This window comes from Dicentrarchus labrax, unplaced genomic scaffold, assembly GCF_905237075.1.
Source record: "Dicentrarchus labrax unplaced genomic scaffold, dlabrax2021, whole genome shotgun sequence".
Lineage (NCBI taxonomy): Eukaryota > Metazoa > Chordata > Actinopteri > Moronidae > Dicentrarchus > Dicentrarchus labrax.
In genome coordinates, this window is record NW_026136923.1 from 18,908 (window position 1) to 29,515 (window position 10,608).

The following is a 10,608-nucleotide window of genomic DNA, read 5'->3' on the forward strand; positions in this document are numbered from 1 at the left end:
AGATTGTATTTATGTGCCTTCTTTACATGGCCTGGATCTTAACAACAGACTCAAAGATATGACATAAAATCTTTTGGTGGAGATCCAAAAGAGTTTTGAACCTCTTTAAAAAACACAACAACATTATTGTCATCAAAGTATACCTTTATTTATGAGTTACATCTGAGATAGCATTTTTTCCATTCATTATTCACTAGAGTTAACATACGTTTTCTGCTAAATCTATAAAATTTTCAATGGGTCAGTAAGAAAAAAGAAAAATTTGAGACATTTGTTCAACATGCAAAAATGAAAGTTAGTGAAATGATTTCTGTATACATAAACATGAACATTTTTAGATTTATCTTGCAGTCTTGGAAAGTCCTTGAGTTTAATCAGAAAAAAACATCTTAGTTGCTAAGGACAAACTAAGCGAGTTTCACAAACAAAAGTAAACAGCTTAGAACACGGATAATCATTCCATTTAAATTTTGGGCCATAGTTTGTGTGTCCACAGTTTTCATGTCCTCCAGCGTTGTCTGGCTGTCCTGCATCCCAAAGGACAAAGTCAACTGCAGACCCATCAGACCACGTCCATCCTCCTTCTTTCGCTGTGTCGCTGATTCCAATCCACGTATATCCTCGGGCAGGGTCAAAGTTATTGATCAGGGAATTGACAAAGTTATGTTCTTCCACACTGTGGATAGCCACCAGGTTGGCTCCCTCTGACACACAGTGGAGTTCTGCATCAGCCCAGGTCAAACGTGAGGCGACGTACTTGTAGCAGCGGCCGTTGAAGCTCCACCAGAACATGGGACAGTTGCCGCGCTGCAGCTTCACTGGATGGACATCTGATGGAGACACAGCACCCAGAGTGAGAACAAACAAGCAGAGGAACAACAACATGTTGGCGTCAGAGTCTCAGTCTAAGTCTTCAGAGTATCTGATCTGCAATGCTGGACGTTATCAAGAAATTGCATAAAGAATTCAAAAGCTACTTTCTTTTATATGCTTCAGAGAGCGTGTTTGCACTGTTGGTGTGATATCATTCATTACATGCAGGGGTGTGTCCAGGGAGTGGCCTGGGAATCCACAGGTTACTCCTGAAATCTGATTGGCTATCTGCCCTATCAGAGGTGGAACTTAAATTTGGAATAACTTTTGTGTAATTTAGTTTTAAACCTGAGAGGCAGCAGAGCATGGAATAACACTTAACCTCCAAAAAATGTTAAAACGTTAAAAACATTTTTGCTGTAGGAAGCTAAACAGTTTTAGTAAAATGTAAAACGATTATCTATTGCAACCAAAACATTGTAATCCACTAAGAAATGTGATTGAGGAGTGCTTGACTAAAAATGAACCAGGACTCTAAAGTGAAAACAAGGAAATAAAAGACAAAAAATAACCATTAACCACTTACCAACAGTTTTTGAACTCCAGTTAATTTTTTCTAATTAATAATATTTTTATGGGATAATAACAACACTTATCTACAAGCTATAGCGATAAAAAAGAAAGAAAACCGAAAGAAAGTTTATGGATTACCCTTACTGATATAGACAAATGAACATCTGATATCTATTCCACAGTAATGCCAGGAACATTTCAATCCAATGTGTCCTTCACCTTTTCCAAGTCCCTCAGATAAATTGGCAAGTGACTCTTCAGAAAGTGCCATAGATCCATAAAGATGTTCTTGGTTCTTTTAATTAAGTAGACAGGGTAAAACATTCACTTTTATTACATTTATTTCTATTCATGAAATATATAAATATATAATGCATTGGATAAGATTGCTTTTGACACCTTTAATTACTGTGCTGAGCCTTAATAGGTTATTTATATTTAGGTGCCATATATCCTGAAGAACACTGGCCAGATTTTCATATGAGGAAATGTTGACGAGAACAAGGGATTAGGCCTAAAGTCTTTAAACATGAGTGTTTTAATGCAGAGTCGAGGACCAAGCGGTTCATAAGACAGTATTATGGAAAAGTGGGTCTTCACTAGAGCTCTTCAGTACACCTATGCTGCAGCACTCAATGTGAAATTGTGTTCTTTTTATTAAGTGGACAGTTCTTAAAAGTAATTCACTTTTATTACATTTATTTCTATACATGAAATAAATAAATAAATAAATAATGCATTGGATAAGATTGCTTTTGACGCCTTTAATTACTGTGCTGAGCCTTAATAGGTTATTTATATTTTATCAATATGTTTAGGACGGGATGCACAAACAGAGGATAAGTAACTGAACATGGGACGTCATTCCATTTCAGATCCTTTTCAAAGTTGCTATGAACATAGTTTTCACTTCCTCTATTGTTGTTTGGCTCTTTAGGACTTCAAAAAAATACAAAATTAACTGAAACTCCATCAGACCACATCCATCTGCCTTCTTTATGAATGTCACTGAGTCTGATCCAACTCCGTCCTTTAGCGTGGTCAAAGTTCTTTGACAAAATTCTCTTCCTCCAGACTGTGAATAGACACCAGGTTGGCTTTCTCTGACACACAGCAGAGTTCTGCATCAGCCCAGGTCAAACGTGTGGCAACGTACTTGTACACCTGCCACGCTGTAGCTTCACTGGATGGAAAATTAAGATAAGATCTTTATTGATCCCCCCTTAGGAGAAATTCAAAATTGACACAGCAGCATATGGGAATGTAGTGCAAAAGAAATAGTACAGAAGTAGAGGTACAAAATTGATGGAAACACAGCACCCAGAGTGGGGACAAACAAGAGGAACAAGATTATGTTGGTGTTAGAGTTTGAGTTTTTGGAGTAGCAGGTCTGCACTGTTGGATTATGTCAAAAATCTTAAAGAAACAGCTAAAAGACCACTTCTCTTTTTCAATATGTTTTAGGGAGGGTGTTTGCACTGTTGATGTGATATCATTGGTCAAATGCACTTGGCAATCACTTTCACCTTCACACAGCTACACAGTGTCTGAACATAAGCGGAAAAAGACCACAAGCTCACCTGGAGCAGTAGTAGTAGTAGTAGTAAATAGATTTGAGATTTTCATCTTAAAAAGTCCAATGAACATTAAGAAGTGTTTGTATAAAAAATAGCCAGGATCCTAAAGGAAAACAGGGAAATAAAAGACACGCAATACATGTTCATTATTCATCAACAGGTGTTGAACTCTGTTTATAAATGATCCATAAATGACTATATGATACAAGTATCAGTTCCACAGAAATGCCAGGATCCTTTTAGTCCAATATCCCATTTCATTTAGCATTATAGTACAACTGTATAAGCCACAGTTTAGTGTTGTAGGGAAAATCCACTCTCAGAATTTATAAATGTTATTATAATCTCAGATACTTTATCTAATATTTGTGAACAGTTCAGTACAGTTCAGTCGTATATGTAATAGATCTTATTTAGATTTCCTGCTGTGTCTCCGAATGGCTTCAGCTAGACATTTGATGCCTAGCACAAAAATAAGACAAGTGGACCTCCCACAACAACTAATGAATAATGATTGTCTGCCATTAACCAGTGCACTGGCCCTGAGTTAATAGTATATCAGCTTAATCAAATTAATAAATTCCTCCCCAAGACCAAACTTTTTCATATTATTAAATAAGTACTGCTACTCTATTTGATCAAAGGTCTTCTAAGCTTCAAGTGAGATAAAGACTTTGAGCTTGATGAATGTTTGTATGTTAAATGCAACCCATGGGGACACCATCACACACCATGAAACCAGTAATCATAATATCAGAAAGTAGGCCTATCTCTGCATGGAGTCAGATTTACTGTGGTATAAAAAAAGAGACTGATTTTTAAACAAACCAAGACCTCTTCAGTACATTTACGCTACAGGACCCAATGGGACATGTGTCACTGACAAATGTTGAGGTCCATATAATTTACAATACGAGGGAAAACTATTATTTTTGGGGTTTTTTATTGCCTTTAATCAATAGTGAAAGCTGAAGATAGACAGAAAAAGGAGGTAGAGAGAGATGATGACACGCAGCAAAGGGCCACAGGTCAGACTCGCACCCTGGGTTGCTGCAGCAAGGCGTCAGTACATGGTGCCAGCTCTACCAGGTGAGCTAACCAGGTGTCAGAAAACTATGATTATCTACTGGAACAGGCTGGAGGAAATCAGTTGGTCCCTCTCTCTCCCTTGGCTTCCACTCTGTTAGGTTTGGTTGAATTTGTTTGTCTTTAGCTTCATTTTTCTTTTAGTTTTGTTAAATAAACATATTTTTGGTTACAACTCATGTGTGTTCTCCACTTCTTTGTGACAGAGGTAAAACTATTATTATCTACTGGAACAAAAACATCATGAACCACTGATAAACGTGCATGAGGAGTATTTAGATTAAAATGAACCACGACTTTAAAATGAAAGCAGGGAAATAAAAGACAATTATAACCTTTTATTAATTCATTAACAGTTGTTTTTCTGTACAATTATATTTTTATGGCATCGTAATAATGCTTATCATCATCACAGCATCAAACAAAATAGGCACAAACGAAAGGAAGAAAGTTCATACACAATCCCTCAGTGACTTTATGTGACAGGGAAATCTACTTCCATATAAATGCCAGGAACTTTTCAATCCAATGTGTCCTTCACCCTTTAGACAAAGTCACTAAGTACACCAGGTAGGTGATTTATCAGAGGCCACCATAGATCCATAAAGATGTTGTCAGTTATTTTTATTTTGGCACTGAGGTTTTCATTGGAAAAGCCCTAAATAACTCTTATTCGGGGTGTTACAGTGGCAGGTTTTTCATGGACTCAGTTAAATAGTACACATATTCTTGTCTTCTTGTAAAAAAGAAACAATTCCCCCTGAATTTTTCATGCAGATTGTATTTATGTGCCTTCTTTACATGGCCTGGATCTTAACAACAGACTCAAAGATATGACATAAAATCTTTTGGTGGAGATCCAAAAGAGTTTTGAACCTCTTTAAAAAACATAACAACATTATTGTCATCAAAGTATACCTTTATTTATGAGTTACATCTGAGATAGCATTTTTTCCATTCATTATTCGCTAGAGTTAACATACGTTTTCTTCTAAATCTATACAATTTTCAATGGGTCAGTAAGAAAAAAAGAGAAATTTGAGACATTTGTTCAACATGCAAAAATGAAAGTTAGTGAAATGATTTCTGTATACATAAACATGAACATTTTTAGATTTATCTTGCAGTCTTGGAAATACCTTGAGTTTAATCAGAAAAAAACGTCTTAGTTGCTAAGGACAAACTAAGCGAGTTTCACAAACAAAAGTAAATAGCTTAGAACACGGATAATCATTCCATTTAAATTTTGGGCCATAGTTTGTGTGTCCACAGTTTTCATGTCCTCCAGCGTTGTCTGGCTGTCCTGCATCCCAAAGGACAAAGTCAACTGCAGACCCATCAGACCACATCCATCCTCCTTCTTTCTGAGTGTCGCTGATTCCAATCCAGGTAAATCCTCGGGCAGGGTCAAAGTTATTGATCAGGGAATTGACAAAGTTATGTTCTTCCACACTGTGGATAGCCACCAGGTTGGCTCCCTCTGACACACAGTAGAGTTCTGCATCAGCCCAGGTCAAACGTGAGGCGACGTACTTGTAGCAGCGGCCATTGAAGCTCCACCAGAACATGGGACAGTTGCCGCGCTGCAGCTTCACTGGATGGACATCTGATGGAGACACAGCACCCAGAGTGAGAACAAACAAGCAGAGGAACAACAACATGTTGGCGTCAGAGTCTCAGTCTAAGTCTTCAGAGTATCTGATCTGCAATGCTGGACGTTATCAAGAAATTGCATAAAGAATTCAAAAGCTACTTTCTTTTATATGCTTCAGAGAGCGTGTTTGCACTGTTGGTGTGATATCATTCATTACATGCAGGGGGTGTGTCCAGGGAGTGGCCTGGGAATCCACAGGTTACTCCTGAAATCTGATTGGCTATCTGCCCTATCAGAGGTGGAACTTAAATTTGGAATAACTTTTGTGCAATTTAGTTTTAAACCTGAGAGGCAGCAGAGCATGGAATAACACTAAACCTCCAAAAAATGTTAAAACGTTAAAAACATTTTTGCTGTAGGAAGCTAAAAAGTTTTAGCTTTAGAAATTTGTAACTGAAGGTCCATATACTGTAAAATGTAAAACGATTATCTATTGGAACCAAAACATTGTATTCCACTAAGAAATGTGATTGAGGAGTGTTTCACTAAAAATGAACCAGGACTCTAAGGTTAAAACATGGAAATAAAAGACAAAAAATAACCGTTAACCACTTACCAACAGTTGTTGAACTCCAGTTAATGTTTTTCTTATTAATTATATTTCTATGGGATAATAACAACACTTATCTACAAGCTATAGCGATAAAAAAGAAAGAAAACCGAAAGAAAGTTTATGGATTACCCTTACTGATATAGACAAATGAACATCTGATATCTATTCCACAGTAATGCCAGGAACGTTTCAATCCAATGTGTCCTTCACCTTTTCCAAGTCCCAAGATAAATTGGCAAGTGACTCCTCAGAAGGCGGTATAGATCCATAAAGATGTTCTCTGTTCTTTTTATTAAGTGGACAGTTCTTAAAAGTAATTCACTTTTATTACATTTATTTCTATACATGAAATAAATAAATAAATAAATAATGCATTGGATAAGATTGCTTTTGACACCTTTAATTACTGTGCTGAGCCTTAATAGGTTATTTATATTTTATCAATATGTTTAGGACGGGATGCACAAACAGAGGATAAGTAACTGAACATGGGACGTCATTCCATTTCAGATCCTTTTCAAAGTTGCTATGAACATAGTTTTCACTTCCTCTATTGTTGTTTGGCTCTTTAGGACTTCAAAAAATACAAAATTAACTGCAACTCCATCAGACCACATCCATCTGCCTTCTTTATGAATGTCACTGAGTCTGATCCAACTGCGTCCTTTAGCGTGGTCAAAGTTCTTTGACAAAATTCTCTTCCTCCAGACTGTGAATAGACACCAGGTTGGCTTTCTCTGACACACAGCAGAGTTCTGCATCAGCCCAGGTCAAACGTGTGGCAACGTACTTGTACACCTGCCACGCTGTAGCTTCACTGGATGGAAAATTAAGATAAGATCTTTATTGATCCCCCCTTAGGAGAAATTCAAAATTGACACAGCAGCATAGGGGAATGTAGTGCAAAAGAAATAGTACAGAAGTAGAGGTACAAAATTGATGGAAACACAGCACCCAGAGTGGGGACAAACAAGAGGAACAAGATTATGTTGGTGTTAGAGTTTGAGTTTTTGGAGTAGCAGGTCTGCACTGTTGGATTATGTCAAAAATCTTAAAGAAACAGCTAAAAGACCACTTTTCTTTTGTAATATGTTTTAGGGAGGGTGTTTGCACTGTTGATGTGATATCGTTGGTCAAATGCACTTGGCAATCACTTTCACCTTCACACAGCTACACAGTGTCTGAACATAAGTGGAAAAGACCACAAGCTCACCTGGAGCAGTAGTAGTAGTAGTAGTAAATAGATTTGAGATTTTCATCTTAAAAAGTCCAATGAACATTAAGAAGTGTTTGTATAAAAAATAGCCAGGATCCTAAAGGAAAACAGGGAAATAAAAGACACGCAATACATGTTCATTATTCATCAACAGGTGTTGAACTCTGTTTATAAATGATCCATAAATGACTATATGATACAAGTATCAGTTCCACAGAAATTCCAGGAACCTTTTAGTCCAATATCCCATTTCATTTAGCATTATAGTACAACTGTATAAGCCACAGTTTAGTGTTGTAGGGAAAATCCACTCTCAGAATTTATAAATGTTATTATAATCTCAGATACTTTATCTAATATTTGTGAACAGTTCAGTACAGTTCAGTCGTATATGTAATAGATCTTATTTAGATTTCCTGCTGTGTCTCCAAATGGCTTCAGCTAGACATTTGATGCCTAGCACAAAATAAGACAAGTGGACCTCCCACAATAACTAATGAATAATGATTGTCTGCCATTAACCAGTGCACTGGCCCTGAGTTAATAGTATATCAGCTTAATCAAGTAAATAAATTCCTCCCCAAGACCAAACTTTTTCATATTATTAAATAAGTACTGCTACTCTATTTGATCAAAGGTCTTCTAAGCTTCAAGTGAGATAAAGACTTTGAGCTTGATGAATGTTTGTATGTTAAATGCAACCCATGGGGACACCATCACACACCATGAAACCAGTAATCATAATATCAGAAAGTAGGCCTATCTCTGCAAGGAGCCAGATTTACTGTGGTATAAAAAAAGAGACTGATTTTTAAACAAACCAAGACCTCTTCAGTACATTTACGCTAGAGGACCCAATGGGACATGTGTCACTGACAAATGTTGAGGTCCATATCATTTACACTATGAGGTGTGACGACCATCTGAGCAGGTCTCTCCCTCAAAGAGCTTTTGTTTTGTTTGGTTGAATTTGTTTGTCTTTAGCTTCATTTTTCTTTTAGTTTTGTTAAATAAACATATTTTTGGTTACAACTCATGTGTGTTCTCCCCTTCTTTGTGACAGAGGTAAAACTATTATTATCTACTTGAACAAAAACATCATAAACCACTGATAAACGTGCACGCGGAGTATTTAGATCAAAATGAGCCACGACTCTTAAATAAAAGCAAGGAAATAAAAGACAAGCAATAACTGTTATTAATTCATTAACAGTTGTTTTTCTGTACATTTATATTTTTTATGGTATCGTAATAATGCTTATCATCATCACAGCATCAAACAAAATAGGCCCAAACGAAAGAAAGGAAGAAAGTTTATACACTATGCCTCAATGATTTTATGGGACAGGAAAATCTACTTCTGATATCTATTCCATATAAATGCCCAGAAATCTTTCAATCCAATGTGTCCGTCACTCTTTAGACAAAGTCAGTAAGTTAACCAGGTAAGTGATTTATCAGAGGTCGCCATAGATCCATAAAGATGTTGTCAGTTGTTATTTGGGCACTGAGGTTTTCATTAGAAAAGCCCTAAATAACTCTTATTGTTGTGTTACAGTATATAATTGACCATTTTGAGTGCCAAATGTAATTGCTTGCACCAACACAGTGTGGTGCCCCCTTTAAACCATTGTTAGCCCAACATATGTTGCCACTGAGTTAACCATAGTACCAACACAATGTTAATTAGTGGGATTAAAGATATGACATAAAATCTATTGGTGGAGATCCAAAAGGGTGGCTGTGGTTCAGAGGGAGAGTGAGTTGTCCACTAATTGTAAAGTTGTTGGTTCGATTCCTGGCTCCTCCGACTGCATGTCAAAGTATCCTTGAGCAAGATATTGAACCCCAAATTGTTGTGTGAATGTGCATGAATGAGTTAGTTTATGTCTGATGAAGTTTGCCATCATTGTGTGAATGTGTGTGAAAGGGTGACTATGGCACACAGTGTAAAAGTGCTTTGAATAATCTGAAGACTACAAAGGCGCAATACAAGTACAGGTCCATTTACCAAAAGTATTTCAAACTAGTTTAAAAGACACAACAAAGTTACTGTCATCAGAGAATACTTTTATTCATGAGTTACATCTGAATAGCATTTTTTCTATTCATTATTTTGAACAGTTAAATTACCTTTTCTGCTAAATCTATAACATTTTCTATGGGTCATTAAGGAAAAAAGAAATATTTTAGACAATTAAACGACACATGAAAATGAAACCTGATTAAATTACTTTTGTCTGAATAGACATGCAGATTTGTATCTTTAGCTTGCAGTTTATGAGTTGAATCAGAAAAAACGTCTTGCTAAGGACAAACTAAGCGAGTTTCACAAACAGAAGTAAACAGCAAAGAACACGGATAATCGTTCCATTTAAAATTTGGGCCAGAGTTTGTGTGTCCACAGTGTTCATCTCCTTCATCGTTGTCTGGTTGTGCTGCATTCCAAAAGACAAAGTCAACTGCAGACCCATCAGACCACATCCATCCTCCTTCTTTCTGAATGTCGTTGATTCCAATCCAGCTAAATCCTTGTGCAGGGTCAAAGTTCTTGATCAGGGAATTGACAAATTTATGTTCTTCCACACTGTGGATAGCCGCCAAGTTGGCTCCCTGTGACACACAGTGGAGTTCTGCATCAATCCAGGTCATACGTGTTGCGATGTACTTGTAGCAGCGGCCGTTGAAGCTCCACCAGAACATGGGACAGTTGCCGCGCTGTAGCTTCACTGGATGGACATCTGATGGAGACACAGCACCCAGAGTGAGAACAAACAAGCAGAGGAACAACAACATGTTGGCGTCAGAGTCTCAGTCTAAGTCTTTGGAGTATCTGATCTGCAATGCTGGATGTTACCAAGAAATTGCATAAAGAATTCAAAAGCTACTTTCTTTTATATGCTTCAGAGAGCGTGTTTGCACTGTTGGTGTGATATCATTCATTACATGCAGGGGGTGTGTCCAGGGAGTGGCTTGGGAATCCACAGGTTACTCCTGAAATCTGATTGGCTATCTGCCCTATCAGAGGTGGGACCTAAATTGGAATAACTGTTGTGTAATTTAGTCTCAAACCTGAGAGGCAGCAGAGCATGGAATAACGCTAAGCCTCCCAAAGACATTAAAACGTTAAAAACAT

The 10,608-nt window shown here is 37.2% G+C and overlaps 3 protein-coding genes across 3 annotated transcripts; all 3 read right to left on the reverse strand.

Annotated features, from left to right (window-relative positions):
- Positions 1-255: 255 nt before the first annotated feature.
- Positions 256-967, reverse strand: LOC127360682 (lactose-binding lectin l-2-like). Its single transcript, XM_051395137.1, has one exon. It carries the CDS (start codon positions 883-885, stop codon positions 397-399), a length of 489 nt encoding a protein of 162 aa, XP_051251097.1. The 5' UTR covers positions 886-967; the 3' UTR covers positions 256-396.
- A 4,254-nt stretch (positions 968-5,221) lies between these two features.
- Positions 5,222-5,801, reverse strand: LOC127360683 (lactose-binding lectin l-2-like). Its single transcript, XM_051395138.1, has one exon. The coding sequence runs from the start codon at positions 5,708-5,710 to the stop codon at positions 5,222-5,224; it is 489 nt and encodes a 162-aa protein (XP_051251098.1). The 5' UTR covers positions 5,711-5,801.
- Positions 5,802-9,531: 3,730 nt separating this feature from the next.
- Positions 9,532-10,348, reverse strand: LOC127360681 (lactose-binding lectin l-2-like). Its single transcript, XM_051395136.1, has one exon. It carries the CDS (start codon positions 10,266-10,268, stop codon positions 9,780-9,782), a length of 489 nt encoding a protein of 162 aa, XP_051251096.1. The 5' UTR covers positions 10,269-10,348; the 3' UTR covers positions 9,532-9,779.
- Positions 10,349-10,608: the final 260 nt, after the last annotated feature.

Bases quoted from the DNA above. Each gene is read 5' to 3' on its own strand.
- LOC127360683 (XM_051395138.1), bottom strand. From the start codon at position 5,710: ATGTTGTTGTTCCTCTGCTTGTTTGTTCTCACTCTGGGTGCTGTGTCT.
- LOC127360682 (XM_051395137.1), bottom strand. From the start codon at position 885: ATGTTGTTGTTCCTCTGCTTGTTTGTTCTCACTCTGGGTGCTGTGTCT.
- LOC127360681 (XM_051395136.1), bottom strand. From the start codon at position 10,268: ATGTTGTTGTTCCTCTGCTTGTTTGTTCTCACTCTGGGTGCTGTGTCT.